We start from the raw sequence: 19,280 nt of genomic DNA on the forward strand, positions 1-19,280 counted from the left end.
TATCAGAGAGTAGTTTATTTAGGAGTAGAGTCCAAAAGATGGCCTGTGACTAGTGGTGTGTCTTGGACCACTACTATTTAATTTGTTCATTAACAATATAGGAAAGGATCTGAGAGGAACTGTTCATTTGTTTGCTGATGATGCAAAGTTGGGTAGAGCATAGTGAATGCACATGATGTCAAAATTTTGCAGAATGATTTGAATAGATTGGAGGACTGGGTTAAGGAAAATGGATGTCAATTTAATGTGGCAAAATGTTAGGTTATGCATTTTGGGGTGAAAAGATTAGCAGCAGTATACCACATTGGTGGAATTGTACTCCAGAAGATTTAAGAGGCCAGCGATTTGGGAGTGTTGGTGGATAGGGAGTTGAAGTTTAGAGGGCTGATTTAGCCACATTGCAAAAGTGGCTAAATCAGCTCATCAAATCACTTGATTACTGAAGAATACTTTGACGAGCAGAGACAAGGAAGTTATTGTTCCTCTGTATCGAGCCTTGATAAGAAGACCCCATCTTGGCTACTGTGCCCAGATTTGGGCACCAGTGTTTCTTCTTGATGGGCAGGAGATGGAGAGGATCCAGATGCAAGTGATCAAGATGATAGCAGGTCTATGGAATGAACCTTATGAGAACAGATTGAAGATTTGTGGGGTGCAGAAATTGGTTGATAGACAGAAGTGGGGGTGATATGATTAAGACATTCAAATTACTGAAGGGTTTCTATAAGATTAATTCAGAGGATATTTTGAGGACAGGACTAGGGGCCATCCATGGAAACTGGGTAAGAGTGTGGTTAGCAGGGGTGGTAGAGCTAGCTTTTTTACTTGGAGAGTGCTAAATGAGTGGAATAAGTTGCCAGAGTCTGTTGTGGGTGCCATGACTGTGAATGAGTTCAAGGCAAAGTATTGATAGACACAGTGTGGATGTTGAATAGTTGTTCTTGTCATGTTTTAGGTCTCCCTTGATGAGTCTAAGGATTCCTTGGAGTTGCCTGTAATAATTAATGAAACACATAGGTGAGTCCTATCCAGATGGTGTGCCCTCTATGGGCATTTGTAGGCATCCTAGGGTGTAAAGTGGAACCACTGATTGTTGTTCCCCAAATTTTGAGAAGTTTTATGCATCCATATTTGTTTAAATTAGGTTGGTTTCTGAGTGTTGCTGCAGATTCCAAGCCTTTCTTTTTTAAACTTACTATGGTGGAGCATGGTGGTTTCTTAATCTTCTGGAAGAAACCTGCCTGTCTGAAGTAAGCCAACTTGCAGGAACATTGTGCTTCATATATTCCAAGCACTGAAAAAGAAGGGAGCTGATCTTTGGTAGAACGGATAAGGGTAACAAGTTTTTGGTTGGGCTTAAAATCTGTGTTGATTTAAATTTTTAAAGATCTGGCTATTTTTTTCTATGTGCCATGGATATAGGGGATGGGGATGGCAATTCTGAAATCCTTCTGAAGAGATGGCTGAGGAATGGGGAAGAACTGATTATTATTTTTAATTCTGTAATCACTGTAGCTATTGGATAAGAAAGTGTTGTGTATATTATTGAGTTCAGTTGAGAGGTTCCACTGGAACAAAGATTATATTTCTATTGGTTAGTTTTAATGATGCCATATTGTTGAGTTGAGCAGTCGGGGGAAGTTTGTGAATGTATCTGCTTGTGTGAGTGGGTTTTATATATATGGAGAGATTACCATTTAGAAGATGGGTTACTAATAAAGGAAGGGTAAACTAATGTTAATTTTTTTCCATCATAAACTGAATTCTTGGAAGTAGACTATTGAGGTGACTGAGGAAGGAGTCTAACGTGTCTGAACCATTAGGCCAAGTAGAGAATACATCATCTACTTATCTTAGCCAGATAGATTTGAGAAAGAGGCTGAGTCTATGGCTTGTTTTTCAAAATTTTCCATGTAAAAATTGGAAAGTGGAGGTGGAGGGATAACCCATAGAAGTTCCCTCTATCTGTTTTGTAAATTATTTTCTTCCAATAACAATAACCAAAACTGATGGCAAAGGAAAAGAGATCTAAGATATCAGAAGGAAAAACATTTAAGAGTGTTGAGGTGCCATTTAAGGGAATATTGGTAGACAGTGAGGTGATGTCAAAGCTTACCAATATATCTATTATTTAGTTGCATTTTCAATCATATTTTAAAATGGGTAGTTTTTTATATAGGATGTGATAAGTCCAGTGAGGCAGGTAAGAGTTTGTCAACTGTTTTGACAATTTGTAGCATGGAGCATCAGTGGCATCTACTATAGGTCTTGGGGGGAAGGGATTAAGTTTGCAGAATTTTGGTAAACCATATATCTGGGGGATGGGGGAGAATGAGAACAGAAAGGTGAGTTTTTTGTAATGTCCAGCTGCCAAGAAGATACTTTTTTTTTTTTTTTTGTAACCTTCATTTTTGTGGGATCGTGACCTATTGGGATGCAGGTACCATGATCTCAGTGAATAATATCCATTTCTTGATTATATTCTGTTGCATTAAGGACAACTGTGCTATTACGAGCATTATTTACTCGGTAGAGTAAACTTGTGACAATTTGTAGCATGGAGCATCAGTGGCATCTACTATAGGTCTTGGGGGGAAGGGATTAAGTTTGCAGAATTTTGGTAAACCATATATCTGGGGGATGGGGGAGAATGAGAACAGAAAGGTGAGTTTTTTGTAATGTCCAGCTGCCAAGAAGATACTTTTTTTTTTTTTTTTGTAACCTTCATTTTTGTGGGATCGTGACCTATTGGGATGCAGGTACCATGATCTCAGTGAATAATATCCATTTCTTGATTATATTCTGTTGCATTAAGGACAACTGTGCTATTACCGTTATCTGCTCTGGTGATGACAATACTTTTATCTTTTTGTAATTTTCTGAGAACCACGAGTTGATCCGAAGATAATTACTTTTTTGGAGGTGATGACTGGCAGAGGATATTGGCGACGTGAAGTCTGATATTGGATATTTCTGGAGCTAAGAAACAGATTCTGCTTTCTATGCTGTACATTAGGTTTGGCAACAGTGCTGCTTTCAATGCAATGGCAAAATTGTGGCCGAGGCTCAGGGTCCTGACAACACCTCTGTTGAAACTTTTCAAAGATAGATTCCCTGCTGTATGGAGTGGTTGAATTTGCAGTTGTGATTTAGATTTACACAGAATTTATACTTTTTGATGTGCTTTTTATTTTTATTAATCTCTTTTGTGTGGTTGCTTCTAAGTTGTCAGAGAGAATGACCAAAGTTGAGGATTGCTGAGAGCTCAGATTATAACATGCTGAGGGCAGTGTTTGTTGCAGAGAGGCTGGCATATTGCACTAGTCTATTCTAGCAGTAGTGCATGGCTGGCCTGTTTGTATATATGGAGGGCTTTTTTTCGACTGAAATTTGATTTTTAGTTTGACATAGTTAGGTATTACTCTGTATCCCGATATCTTTTCAGAAAGGCCAGCTTATTAATATATATATATATATATATATATATATATATATATATATATTAATGTTCATTATTTACTCGGTAGAACTGTATATAAAAAAGAAAATTAAATGACTTTATACCGAGAATGACAAATTTATCGTTAAGATACAACTAGTTTCGTTGAAATAAAACTTCTTCAGGTATCATTGGTAAAGAGTAAAATAAAAATAACAGACACCTGAAAAAATACATTAACAGATCTAGTATAAAACAAGTACATTTAAAAGGAATGCGTGCTAGAGTTCCAACTGAAGTTGGAACTCTAGCATGCATTCTAAATCCATCCTTTTACAAAATACTAAACTTCTAAATCCATCCTTTTACGCAATCTCTCTCCCCGAAACTGGCAAACATGCTTCAGAAATTCAACATTAGAACTTGCTTCACTACGTTCCCTAAACTTTGCTCCATACTAAGTAGACCTAAAATGAAACATCTTCCTACTCAGTATCCAGGAGTCTATAAAATTTTGTGTGATTGTGGCAAGCCATATTACGGCCAAACTTCTAAATCCATCCTTTTACGTATGGAGGAACATCAAAGAGACATTTCTTACAACAGAACCAGAGCCAGCGCCCTCTCTAGCCACATTCTCTTCTCCGTCAATGCAGATGATGGCCGCCAACACATCGTTGATTGGCAAAAAACCTGTAATATCCATGTATGCTATGATGAACTGGAAAGAAGAATAATTGAATCTAAAGAAATATCATTTGATTCATCTCATATTAATAACAGCCTTAGCTATAATATTTCTGATGCGCACATTGCCACTGTCCAATACTGGTGCACTAATACCAGCTCATGCACGTAATCAACTTCAGTTGGAACTCTAGCATGCATTCCTTTTAAATGTACTTGTTTTATACTAGATCTGTTAATGTATTTTTTTCATGTGTCTGTTATTTTTATTTTACTCTTTACCAATGATACCTGAAGAAGTTGTATTTCAATGAAACTAGTTGTATCTTAACAATAAATTTGTCATTCTCGGTATAAAGTCATTTAATTTCCTTTTATATATATATATATAGTTTTTTTTTTGTAAATAAAACTGTCACATATTAAAAGTAGATCCAAGAGACTTTAATTTGGTATTAGTAAGATACTGAAAGGAAGATATTGTGGATTCATCCACATAGAAAAATTTATCAAAGCTTATGAAAACAATTTTCTCAGGAGTTTAGAAAATTTATAAGCGAGCTTAAGTTTTTTGGTATTTGGCTATAAAATACAAATGGTCTGTAATATCCTCCATTGCAGCATCTTATTTATTCCAAATTAGTCTCCTAACTCTATATTCTGATATTTGATATGCACCTACCAAGGGTTCACTTATAAGGAATTTAAATTTTTGAACAGAGGATTGCTATTGCCTGCTTAAAGGATTGTTGCTCTTAAGGTTTCTGTATGGTTGTGATAAGAGTTGTTTGTAACACCAGTGAAGCCAATTACACCTAATCATTGTACTAATAAAAGGCAAATATATGGATTCCTGTTCAGAGTTCATGTCCTTTAAATAGTGTAAGCCAAGACAACTCAGATTCCAATGGTTATATTTGTATAAGCTTTCTTGTAAATTTTTGAAACTTGATGTTTTTTTTTTCTGCATCTAGCTTTGAAATGTGGTTGGATCCATAAAATTCTCTATTTTAGTATAATAAAACTGTTATTAAATTTCATAAGGAATAAATTTTATTCAGAACAAATATTGTACTTATTTTCTTGAATAACAAAATAAAAATATTAACAACTTCTATTTTAAATTATGCAATATAGAGAATAATTATTGTTTTATTAATCAAAACAAATTCTTCATAACTTATAATGTAGGAAACTTTTTTTTGTCATCTTTGGGAGAAGCCTATGTTTGATTTCTTCATAAATATTTCCCTTTTTGAAAAAACTTTTGTTGAATATACTGTCAGTTGGTGTTGAAGTTTCCTATGAGAAAACTGTACTGTAGAATAAGTTTATTCATTAGCCTTGGAATTCTTTTTAAACATTTGAGTTTGGCCAGTTATCCAATGCAGTCACTTCATCCACAATGTAATGCAAAGATTTTCTGTTTGTCTCTGCATCCTCTTTTAGATAATTCGTTAACAAAATGTTTGTTTTGATAGATTCACTTTAGATTCTGTTTACTTGTTGTTGCATTGTGCTTTGATATTTTAGTTTTCACATATATTTTGGTCTTACAAAATCATCACTGTGGCTTAGTTTTTACATGATTAATTATAGATGTGTACTTCTTTTTTTTTTTTATCCATATCTTTTGTTTGCATATTTTACATTTTGCAAAATTTTGGATCTTCATAAACTTCCAAATATTGCTTTTTTTATTTATGGCGAAAACCATACCCCCCACCCTCTCAATATTTTAAGACATGTTTTAATATTTCATAATATAAACAACTTTTATGGCTGCATAATCCAAACAAAAATAAAGTGCCCATGGCAAACACCTATGAAGTGGTGCAAGATAAGAGGAAGTTTTCTCTGTTCATTGTTTTGCTAATGATGCATGCAAGAGAAATTTTTCTGCTTCAGCTGGCTGAATATCAAATCTTTTTACTGATTCAGCTGAAGGTGAATATCTGAAAAACATGCCAAATTACAAATAAAGCAAAACTATATATTCTGCACATCCCTAATTGCAACAGTCTGTGTTTCATTACAGTTATTTATATTTATGGACCTCCTGACTTTCATCTTCTTGTCCATTCTTATTTTTCTTCTCTGGTGCTTCAGTCTGAAGATTGGTTAGTTATAGCAGCACAAAAGAAAGAAGGAAATAGCAGAAGGAAAAAAGCCATGGGTCTGCCGTGTGGTCTCTTTCCTTCTACAGTTCCCCCTCCCCCATTATTTCTGTAATCAGTTCCCCATTCTTTAGATGGTGTCCGGTTAGGCTTTTTCTTCTCTTATTGATGTGGTTCATCAGTGTCTGCTCTTCATGAACTATATTTAGAACTTCATTACTTTTTCTTTCTGTCCAACTAATTTTCATCATCTTTCTCCATCACTGAAGTTTAAATGTCTTCAACTTTTTGATGTCTTGTTAGTGTCCAGGCCTCACAACCATATAATGAATGCTCCATGTGTATGTTTTCACTAGTCTTTTTTTGAGCTGTATGCTAAGTCCTTTACTGGTGAAAATGTTTTTTCTATTGCAGAATGCCTTTTTTGACAAAGATTATTCATGTTTTAGCCACCTTATCGGCCATTATGGATCAAATATGCATCCTCATATGCTTCGTATCCATCATATATTTCAATGTAATATCAACGGTATTACAATTTTAATATGCACTTCATGCCCATGATAACCTTGACGTCTATAGATGTCTTGGCCAGTAGTGTGGTTAATATCTGATTGGATTCTTCCATCTTCCGTGATAAGACTACAAAGATATTTAAAGGAGAATAGATTGGGTTATTTATTTCCTGGTTTAATTTTATTGGATTTGCTTTGCTTTACTTGTAATTAATAGTTTTGTTTTCTTATAATTAATTTTTAGACTGTACTGTGTGAAAATTTCCCCCATCTTTGTCAGGGTGGATTTCAGTTTATTTTAGTTATCAGCTATAACTGCTATGTCATCTGCAAACTGTAGCCAGTTCATTTCAATTCCATTTATCTTAATTCATGCTTCTATTAGTTCTTTCAATTTATTTATTGCATCTTCAATGTAGAGATTAAACAGTGTGCGTGTGTGTGTGTGTGTGAAAGGGAGCAACCTTATCTTACTCCTCTGCATATTCTTGCTATTGCAGTTTGTTTTATTGCTGGCTGTTTCTATTAGGACTTCTTGGTGCTTGTAAAGATTAAATGAGCCTTCTATCTCTCTAATTTACCTTTATTGTTTTTAGGAGGTGAAATGTTTGGTTCCAGTTATTACTATCGAAGGCTTTCTCCAAGTCAACAAAGACCATCAGAGTATTTTGCTTCTTTTCAAATTTGTTTCTATTAGAGCTTCTTGGTGATTGTAAAGATTAAATATGAGCCTTCTATCTCCTCAATTTACCTTTATTGTTTTTAGGAGATGAAACGTTTGGTTCCAGTTATTACTATCGAAGGCTTTCTCCAAGTCAAGAAAGACCATCAGAGTATTTTGCTTCTTCTCAAATCTTCTTTCGATAACTGTTCTTAGAGCTAGGATTGCTTCTCTTGTTCCCTATTTCCCGAATCGAAACTGTTCATTGCCAATATACTCTTCGGCCTTCATTTTTGGTATTTTTGAAGCATGTGATATTAAGCTTATTGTTCGATTATTTTCACACTGTTTGCATTATTTACTTTAGGAATGGGAATAATAGAGCATTTGTGTTGAAGTCTTGGGGTATGATCCTGTTTCATATATATCCTTTATGATCTTGAAAAAGTAACTTAATGTTTCCTGAATATTTTATTAATTCTGAGAGGATGTTATCAATGCCTGGTGCCTTGTTAGCTGACAATTCATTTAGTGCCCATTCAGATTCATCTTTTAATATAGTTGGACCAATTTCTTCCACATCAAGTCTTGTTTCATCTTCTACAGCCTTGCCATCTAGATCTTTTCCAGTATATAGATCTAAGTACTCCTTCCATCTTTCCAAAATTTCTTCCTTATCTATAAAGATGTTCCCCTGTTTATTTTTGATAATTGTGCTTCTTGTCTTGTTTTGCTGACTTATTCCTTTTTATGTTATAAGTCTTATCGATTCTCCCAGTCTTTGCTAAATCTTCTATTTCTTCACATTTCTCTACATACCATTGTTCTTTTGCTTCTTTATACTTTCTATTTATCATATTTTCTATGTTTATATTTGTCTTTGCTTTCTTCATTTAAGGAGGTTTTATGTTTTCTTCTTTCTATAGGTCTAGAATGTCCTGGTTAATCCATGGTTTTTTTTTTTTTTTTATTTGCTTGTTCCTTAATCCTATGCAGTCATTGGCAGCCTTGATGATTGTATCCTTCAAGTGAGTCCATTTTTTCTATGTTTTTCTTTTTACTCTCTCCAGTTTTAATTCTTTCATTGGTTTGCTGTTTATAGTTTCTATGGTTTTCCTGTTTTCAGGTTATCTGTTCCATTTGGGCATTTTTTTTTGGTTATGACAGCTTTTTAAATTTCAGACTTTATTTTAATAAAACCAAATTTTGGTCGCTGTCAACATCAGCTCCTGGGTGACTTTTGCATGATTTTACTTGATTTTTAAATCTATTTCTTGTTATAATATAATCTATTTGGTACCTTCCTATATCTCCTGGCATTTTCCAAGTATATCTTCTTCTTTTTGGTACCTCATACCAGTTATTAGTAATGATCAGATTGATTAGGTGGCAGAACTGCAGAAGTCTCTCTCCTCTTACATTTCTGCATTCAAGTCTATATTTTCCCACCTCTCTACCATCTTTGCCTTTACCAATGATCACATTGCAGTCACCCATGACAATAAGGTTGTTTTCCTTTTTGGAGAGTTTAAGTTCTGCATATATTCTTTCAACTTCATCATCACTGTGGTTGCTAGTAGGCATATGAGCTTGTATTATTATATTTGTTGGTTTTGCTTCTAATTTTACCAATATAAATCTGCTACTACATTTTACTGGGTTGATTACTCTTCTCCATTTTTTGTTGTCTCATCACCTGAATAAATGATTCTAAAATCGCCACTCCAAAAATCTCCAGTTCCATTCCATCTTATTTTACTAATTCCCAATATGGCTATTTTTAATCTATCCATTTCTCTCTTTAAATCTTTCAATTTGTAGGAGGGTTCTCACATTCCATGTCCCAATGAATGTACAAGGATTTCACTAATTTGACCTGGGAAGCCTTGTTTCTTCCCCTGCTGTGCACAAGTATTAAGCCATTGTGCTTTACTATTCTCTTAGAATGTCCATCCATACTGCTATCTTACTAGGGAAAAATAGAACAAGGCAGTATCCCGTTGCCTTCCTTGTCCAGCAATAACCTTCTGTTTGCTAGCCGTTTTGTCATTCTTCATGATTGTCTGCCTATCACAATATCCTTTACACCATTGTCACTTAAGGTGATCTTCTGCTGATTAGGATGAAAGTTGTTGCTGTCCCACCTTCTAGCAGACTGTAACTTATTGAATAGTGGTTACTTCTCACCATGTCACATCCCCTTCATTGGAAATGTGTGGCTTTTTATAGAGATAGCCATGCCACTGTCTACCTCACCACTTCCTGTTGGCAGATGATGTCCCATTGTCCATGACTGCTTACTCACAGGTTTCCCTGTTTATTCACGGCTAACCTCTGTATCCAGTGCAACCTGGGGACATGCTTGGCATCACGGGACCCACGCCCTAAGAGTACCAACTCCTTTGCGATTATAAGTTTTAAATTACCTTGCCCATCAGTAAAACTGCAAGATTCACTTGCAAGGAAAGCTGCAAAATAAAATTTAATGTTGTACTCGGTATTTTTTTTATTTATTTTTTAAATGCTGGTGTTACTCTCTGCAAGACTAGCCTGTTGAAATCTTGAAAGAGTGCAAGGTGGTAGTTTTTCTTACTATAAAACAGGTATTGGGCAGAATAATACCAAGAAATTAACACATAATACACTAGTCTCTTAGAGACTTGCTGCAGCTGTAATTGCAAACAGAATCCAATGCAGATTAAAGTAGCTTGTGAAAAGTTGACGCTTATGAACCTTCAACTGCTTTTTATCCCAGCTTCATTTGGTCTAATTTATGCAGTATTGCCAGTGCCTTTTTTGCGAAGTCGAATATTGTGACACATGCAGCTCATTTATTATTACCAGGCTATCCACCTCTACAATCATGACCTAAATGTCCAATTACTAACATAATTAGGATATGATGGAATGACTAAACATATTAATTACATTTACTACAAAACATTTAGGATATCACATAACTGAGAAGATAAGAAATAGATAGTAACATGAAAGGGTAGAATGAAAATTGTTGCAAATGCATTATTTCTGTTACTCAGACCAGTAGTATGATCCTGTTAGGAAGCCAAGAAACAATTTAAGCATGACCAATGGGATACACAACTTATTATTATTACGGGAAACTCCAAGGAGTCTTCAGACTCACCGAGGGAGGCCCTAACATCATGTCAAGAGCAACTAAGATCTCTTATCTGAAGGATGGAATATGATAAAGCATTTTAGACCAGATAGAAACATACGAAAGTTTGAAAAATCTTGTATGAAGAAAAGTGTTATTTTATTTGCATTTTAGACAAATAGTTAATTTGTCTTAGACCTAAGGATAAAGTAGTTTTTTTTTTTTTTTAATCAAAATCCCAAGATTTCTTTCATATGATTCTGTATGTGGATTTTGATAAGGACAGAAAGAAACTTAACAGTAGATATGTTCTTTGATTCGTAGCTCTACCTTTTCAAAAAATTTTGGGACATCTTTGTCCATTAAGCACATTTTGATGTCTTCTGAGCATTCTTTTATAGTAAGAACTGCTCTCTAAAATAAAGCAATCTTAAATAAAATGTCATCAGATATCAAGAGAATAACTGAACTTGCCAAGAAATTCTTGTTTAATCCTTTATCCAAGTGGAGCAAACAAAATTTGTACATGAAGTATCTTCACAACTAGGCTACTTGCATATTGAGGTTGATTCTTCATCAACCTCAATATGCAAGAATATTGAGGTTGCCTTAGAATACCATAAGGCAAAGGTGATGTACCTTTTTCCACCTCATCAATGCATTCTGGCTTCCACTAGTGAGACAAACATTGAAACCAGCTTAGGTAAGTGGTCTGTGTTCTAGCTTATGATCCCTACAGGGGTTCTGTCATAAGTGCTATAGCTACTTGCCTTTTGTATAGGATTGGTTAAAGATGGGGAAAAACAAAAGCTGCTGTAGATATTCTTAAATTTGAATCTTTGTGTGCATTTAAACGGCATTCAAAAGTACACTTCCATACAGAATATGACACACCCCTATTAAATTTCCTCAGCATCTAAGAAATCCCCCCCCCCCTGCTCAAGGTGTTATTCTACCCATGAACAACTTACTTGATACAAATTCAGAATCTTGTTTAACCAGTGAATACTGCTTGTGTGTTTGGGTTGAATGGCAAGTTAAGAGCTTCCTAAAAATTCTTGAAAATACAAGATGAAACTGCTGAAATATCTCAACAGTTCATTACTGTTTGTTTTATAGCAAAGAAGTGTTGGAATGTTCATGCAGCTGCTTTCATTCCTACAGATATTTCCATGTTCACTGGTAATCAGAATTAACATTTCTAATTTTCCCACTTTTCTCTTAAGAAATTAATAACTGACAAATTAAAATACAGCAGCTACTCTTCATTTATTTTCTCTGCTACTCTCCTCTCCTCTAGGAACAACTTTCAGTCTTAGTATTTCCTAGAGTATGTTCAGGTTTTCAAATTCATTGTAATGTTTATTTCTCCTCAAATACCATCTACGGTATTAATGTCTGTAGGTTTGAACAACCTTTATGTAAATTATTTTCTGTATATCAGCTTCACACAAGAAATCAATCTATAACATTACCATGTATGGGCAAATAATGAAGAAAAATCAATTTTTCTTGACCACATGATGTAATCCTTTTGGAAAAACTTCTGTTCTTTATAACAGAAGCAGATGGAATGAAAGAGGATAAGAACTTGGTAAGTTTGAAGCTGAACTTATGTATCATGTTGACAAGTAGCAGCTTTGTGTTGACAGGTTTAGAGGAAAGGAATGGTGGTAGATAACAATTCAGTGAAATAGCACCCATGGTAATACCTCTTAGAAATAAGTGAAAAAATTGACAGGAGGGAATCTGTTAAAGTGTGGGCATTTAATAAACAGATTGCACTGCACTCTTCTGAATAGCATTAGGCATTTTAAGGAAAGTTTTTAGTGCACCATCAAATATTAATAGTATTTTAAGGTTGGATTTAGTATTCCAGAGCTTGTAGCTACTGGTTAAAGTATGGTCTAGATAACGAGGTCAGTGGCAAGAGCTTTATCATTAAAGTCTTGGTCCTGTATATCAGTTAAGTATTGTTCCTTAAGACATCCTGTCATTTTTGAATTATCCAGATTTTCTATTGTATTTTTACATGAAAGGAGAAATATACAAGCAATGTGGACTGCCATGAATTTCTCTCCATTTTTTATTAAAATTCTTGGAATCATCAGCACAGCTGCATTTGCACTTAGTTTAGTTGTACTACAGGGTGATTATAATTAAACTTCACATCTCAAAAGGCTGTAATTAGGTAAGTACTCAGTAGAACGATTTAATATTTAATGTGTGTGGCAATGAAATTTTATGACTTTTATTTTGTGCAAAAATCAATGTTCTAAAAGTGGCCACTAGGGTGACACATGGCACTGCAATACTGTAGTGGGTACTTCAAAACATCATATAACATAGGGTATGCAAGGCATGTTTTGTGGTTACACAACATGTTTCATATGCTGTCCTCCAGTGTTCGCAACATGCTGAAATTGCAAAATTGCATCAACCACAGAATTTAGAGTTTCACTCTAAATGTTGTGGATATGGCACGTAATGCTGGTCTTTGAGGTCACTAAGTTGACTGTGTCCATGTTAAACGTCTTTGAGAGATCCTCTGAGCTAAAAGTCGCAGGGTTTCAGATCTGGCAAGTGTGCCTTAGCATTGTATGATAATGGTGGCTGTTGATTCTTCCTCAGTAAAATGTCTGAAGCAACCACTTGACAGTAGTTGTGATAGGAGGAGGGTTACCATCCTACATAAAACTATTGAATCCAGGCATTGGTGCTGAAGGTGATTGGAATCACCTGATTAGCTAAGAGATGCATATTGCTGGCCATTAACAGTGCAGGTAACACAATCATCAGGAATGAGCTTTTTGAAAAAGAAAGGTCTGATAATGAATTCTGCTGTAAAACCACAAATTCAAGGAATGAAGTGGAATTTGTCACCTGACTTGTGGGTTTGTGGTTGCCCAAATTCTACAGTTGTGCATATTCCCAGCACTGTCCAAATAGAAACGCGCTTCAGTGTCCAGAAAATGCTCCATGGTCAGTTGTTGTCCAGTTTGGTCCTGCAGGACAAATGTTTCTTGTGCACTCTGGTCAGGATTAAGCAGCTGCCGAAGGTGAGAAATCTTGTAACTGTGCAGAATTTGCCTTGTGACTTTGTGAACTGTGCCTACGGGTTGGTCTAAAAACCATGCCATGCACTGCTGCTTCCTATAATATTTGCCATCCTTTCTTCCTCTGCTGTTTGATGGGCTTCCATCCTCTGTCAAGTTTGACATCTAAGGAATCTGTTTCTTCAAATTTACAGATCATTTTGTGTAAACTATTTGCAGTCATAGGACCCATTTTTAGTTCCTTTTTAAATGTTCTGAACTTTCACAATGCTGTCAAGGCACATTTGTTGCTTTGATAAAACAACTTCAAGAAGTGCACAATCCTTTGGTAATGGTAACATTGTGCTTTAACATGTCTGCTCACAGCCAATGAACTGATGCATTCCACAGCTTCCTACTTTTATAAAAGCTTCTTTCGAACATGCGTCATTGGGAACATTTGTCATTTGCATAAGTGGTAAGTTTCCAGCATTTCATTGCATACCAGGAGTATCATATGTAATTTACATATATTGCAGTGCCATGTATTGTCCTAGTGGCAACTTTTAGAACTAATGTTGGTTTTTGTGCAAAATAAAATTCCATTGTTGTACACATGTTAAATATTAAATCGTTCTGCTGAGTAGTTATCCAGCCTTTCGAAATGTGAACTTTTTTTTTATCCAGCTGCTATAGCAGATAAAATATCCTTACCACTTATTATATCCACATTTCCTCTAAAAAGAACTTAAGCACTATAATAATCTTTGCTTTTAAACTATATATATTAGACTAGTATCTTCCTTATATTACCTTATAATAAAAAGAAAAGTCTTTTTATTACAATTCGAAGAGTGTATAAAGTACCCTGTGCTTCCAACTTTTCTATTTTGGACAGACAGGAAGAATTGTTAAAATCTAATTTGAACATGAAAAACAAATACATACACCACCATCATTAGGGCATCAGGACAGGCAGATCATGTGTTGAGCTCCCTATTTCACAAACAAGAGGGAGATGTTAGAAACTTAACAATTTTCTGGACTTTATCGGCAATGAAACATTACTTAAATTTCAAGTAAAATGAGCAATGTGCTTATGACTGTCAGGCTGCTGAGAATGAACATAATTTTAGTTCTAGTATATCCACTAGCTCTACTAGAGGTGTGTGCTTAGGCTAAAGTTTTTATTTCCTTTATTTTTATTTATCAAAGCCAGCAAAGGTTCATCGATTGGTAGAGCCTCTGCTACTAATAGCTTACAGAAAACGTTCAGCAAATTTGAGTGTGGTTAGTAGTTGAAAGGGGATCGATCGTTCGATGCTGTTGGCACACTCTCCCTTGACAAGTCTTTTGACTCCCTGGAGGTGTCGCATAATAATAATTATTTTTTTCTTTTATCTTAAAATTTTCATTAGTCACTTGATTGCAGTGCTTTGTTCTGCGACAGGTGTTTTTGTGCTTCAGAGATGCTCATTTGAATCCAGCAAAATGTCAACAGTTTAACAAATTCATTTTGTATATGGTGTTGCAATTTAATATTGTTAAGAGTAATAGTCAACACCTAATCCTTACCACATGAATCAACAGGTGTTTACTCAATTGAAAAATATACTCAAGTAGTTATTTTCCTTTTTTTATGACTTTAACATTGATGCTTTCTTATTGGTAGATTTGCATACTAATGTCTTCCATTCAATATATATAATTGAAACTTGGATTTTATTGTCATATGAAATATAAATATATATTTATAAAAAAAATTATTTTATATTTAGAAATATATTTATAGTCATATGAAATAAGCCAATATCTATTTTTTTAAAAAAAAGTAGAATTGTGAAATGAAAGATAGTTGTAGTTATATTTGATCAAATGGCATTTATCTGATTAATTAAATTTATTGAAATCCACTTAGTATATGCTGTGCATTACATAGCTTTTCAGTATGAAGGTTGGTGGACATGAGTTTTATATGAATGAGCACACATGAAGCTTTTAGCTGTATTCAACCATATTTTTATCTCTGTGTTTTCAAATAATCAATTGCAATATAGTGAACTCTAATGAAGTCAGAGAACAAAAGAATTTGTTATAGTGTCTCAGTTGCTAGTAAATTGTTCTCTACAATAAAATTAAGGTGTTCTGGTTAGAATTTTTTGGTAAGTATAGTGGACAAGTTCACAATGTTTGATATAATCATAGTACTATAGAAAAAAAAGCCTTGAACATTGAATATAATATGGAAAATTGTATTTAAAAGAAGTGAGATCTTAAACTGTTATAAGATTTAGGATTGTATTTTAGTATTTGGTTCTCATTTCTTTTTCTAATATTAAGCATTCCGATTTGTTTATGGATATCAAAATTAACACATTGACTAAGCATGCAATAATACTAAATCTTTGCCTTTAGCAGGTGATAATAATGAAATAATGGAAAGAAAAGGGTCATCACATCGTCCCTTGATTCAAATGCAGCAATGTTCTCTTTCTGCTACTGGGGTTGACCTTGGTTCTTTGGAAGAGGTGGAACCTTTACGGTCTAAGCGTTCAAGTATGTCTGTCTAACAGCTACTCCCCTCCCACTTTTTTCCTCCTCACTGTTTTAACCTGAACTGTTCTTAACAATCACTGTAATTTTTCACTTGGATTTGGTATTTGAATACTAGTATAATTGGACTAGTATTTGTTGAATATTCAACAAATCAATTTAGTTTCTGTCATATGGAAATAAATGAGTTTATCTGCATCATAGGATGTTATTATTGAAATAGTCATCATAAAAATTATGGAAGCAACTGTGTTTAGAGTAAAACTTCAGTTTAATATAAACCAAAGAAATCACTTGATGTTTTGTCCTTCCCATTAAGGTCATCTGGGGCAAAGAAACAAGCTGCACTACAATCTACATGGTATGCTAAAGTTACATTGGTCAACTTAAAACTATTGGCCTGACCTCTAGGAAAAGGGGTGGGAGAACATTACTCCATCACTGCTAGTCTTATTATCTATTTGGTTAAAAAAAAAAATAATAAATTAAGCTAGAGAGCAACGTGTTCACACAAAGTTACTCATATGAGTATACATATAGATTAAAACAAAACAGTATGGATGATAGCCAATAAAAGCTAAATTAATTGTTTAGAGTCCTGAAGTCAAGGTTTGCTGGAAAACTTGAACTAAGTGAACTGAATGTGTGTCATCCAAATTCTTTGGATTTTTATGCCGCCATTATTGTTAAGATTAGGATAGTTAATCAAAATTTCAGAGGCTTCTTTAAATTTTCATTCATACCAAGTTTTTGTATTATGTAAAAGAACATGTACTTTTCCAATTAATTTGGTGTAGAGTGTTAAGGGTGTGATTTGAGATGCCTGTTTCACCAAAATTGTTAAATTTAATGTGTCATTTGTGTTCTTTTTTTATGGATAAAGATTATGTCCAGTTTATCGTATCTACTGCACCTATAACTTGCCAGTATAAGGCAAGTTATAGGTGCAGTAGATATGATAAGCTCCAGGGTGAGTCAATGGCAGGGGGAGAGGTTGAACATGAAGGAAAGGATAAAGTAAATAATCTGAAAAATTTATTGTGGAGATTAAAATATTGATTTGAGAAATGAATAAAATCATAAAAATAAGAAATACTGATTAAAAAAAAAGTAAGTACATTTATTAAAATTACTTAACCATTGCTAATTTTACAATCATTTGTATTGTAAAATTCATTTCTTTTTATGATTCAAGTAATGAATTTGAACTAAAAATAATTTAACAATTCAAAACTTTTTAAAATGCAGTCTCAAAACATCTTGGAAGACTATCCATTTTTTTATAATGGAATAAACTCTAATCACATCAGATTTCTATGATACTGCTTAGCTAAATTCTGCAGAACCTTCTTACCAGATGTGAGAAGATATCTTCAAAATCAGACATGCAAGTGAATTTGGAAGAATTGGCCTTAAATCCCATGTATTAGTTTTTTGCTCCCTTTTAATGCAGAGGAAAATTTTGGATTTAGCTAATTAAATTTGATGTTGATAATATTAATTCTTGAATAGGATCTCTGTTTCCACCATTATTCTAATTTATACATGCATACATGAAATGTTCTCCCCCCCCCTTCTCCACACAAAATTTGAGTACTCTGATCAATAATGCATTAGATTGATTTCATTGGTTGCACTAAGCCAGTGATTCAATTTGTAAGTATGTAAATCTGAACATAAACTTTTTCAAATGAGTCAGTGTATAGAAGGAATGGTGTGCAGTTTGCAGAGCATTGAATGGAATTTAAGTATCAGAAAAAGCAAGGGAGAAACTTATTATGCCTATACACAAATGCCAGAAGCATTAGTAACAAAGTGGTTACCTTGTGGCCTAAAATTGTTGACATTAGTGAAATCTGACATCTGAGTCAAATGTTGTAACTGGAGTACAGATAATGATTTCAGATGACTTCAGTTCTGTTAGGATAGAAATGCATGTGAAAGCAATAAAGGTAATAATATCCTATATAGCACTGAGTTTGAAACTATATGGTGTAAATTTGAGGCTAATAGAATGAAATACATAGTAGGGTTATAGACCTTGGAAGTTCAGTTGTTGGAGACAAAGAAATACACAGCCAGAGATCACCTTGATGAGTACTAAATGAATGATTATTATGAGTGAATTATCTGAATGTTGGGTAGCAGAGAGAACTCATAGGAATGAGTTCTCTCTGCTACCCTTGCATGACAACTTTCTCAAGCAGAATGTGAAAATTGATCATCGTGTCTGGTGTCTCAGTGAAAGATGTTACTGTTTTGCCACCAATTTGTGACAGCAATCCTGCTTTGCTGAACTGGGAAGTAGGCAATTATATGAATGTTCCAATCAATAGAGGTTATATGCCAGAACTACAAATCTAGAAATTATGAACAAACTTAAGAGAATACTAACTTTGGTTCTGTGGTATCATTTGTTGAATGGGAAGGATACCAGCAGGTCATGGGAAACTTTGAAAAGATGTGCATTCAAATACTGCATCATTTAAACATCTCAAGCTCAAAAAAACAATGTGAGCAAAATGGATGTATTCTTTCATTAAACATGAGATCCATATAACAGATGATGTGGAAGGAATATTGTGAGAATAAGAGTGAGAGGAGTTATGAAATACATAGAGGTTAGGCCAGAAAAGTTAACAGTATTGTTCTGAAAACTCAAGTGTGAAAAGAAATTGGCTGCATAGGCTTAAAGGCAACCAAAAGAACTTTATTGTTGTGCTGCCAGTAAGAGAATGAGTGTGGAAGATTAACTACTGAATGTTAATGGTACCCCATTATCAGAAGCAGATGAAGTAGTTGAAATAATGAGTGCTCACTTCACCAAGATCTGTCAACCCTGTGTATGCAATATAGTGTGGTGTTACCATTACATTGGATGAAGAGATGATCTCTTATAAGAGATAAGAACATGAGATGGAGGTTCTAGAGATGTTGCATAACTAGGATAAGAATTTAGCAATCGAGACAGATGGGATATCAGCACGTGCTAAAAGAATGTTCAGCTGAACTAGCAAGGACCTTGACATGTTTGTATAATTTGAGTCTTAGCTCAAGGAACAGCCAACACGAATGGAAAGAATGTGATAATCCCATTGCACAAAGATAGTGCAAAGACTGACTGTAAAGATTTTAGAGGAGTTAGTAAGAATTTC

The 19,280-nt window shown here is 34.3% G+C and overlaps 1 protein-coding gene across 1 annotated transcript in view; it reads left to right on the forward strand.

Moving 5' to 3' along the window:
• The window catches only part of LOC150106928 (NPC intracellular cholesterol transporter 1-like), a 920,722-nt gene that overhangs the window by 157,521 nt on the left and 743,921 nt on the right, over positions 1-19,280 (forward strand). The window contains exon 6 of the mRNA XM_090393507.1: positions 15,988-16,128. Coding sequence (XP_090249633.1) covers positions 15,988-16,128 — 141 coding nt within the window. The remainder of the gene's footprint in view (positions 1-15,987; positions 16,129-19,280) is intronic.

Source organism: Typopeltis vanoorti, chromosome 5 (assembly GCF_054136105.1).
Source record: "Typopeltis vanoorti isolate ZY-2024b chromosome 5, IOZ_Tvanoo_1.0, whole genome shotgun sequence".
In the NCBI taxonomy this organism is placed as follows: Eukaryota; Metazoa; Arthropoda; class Arachnida; order Uropygi; family Thelyphonidae; genus Typopeltis; species Typopeltis vanoorti.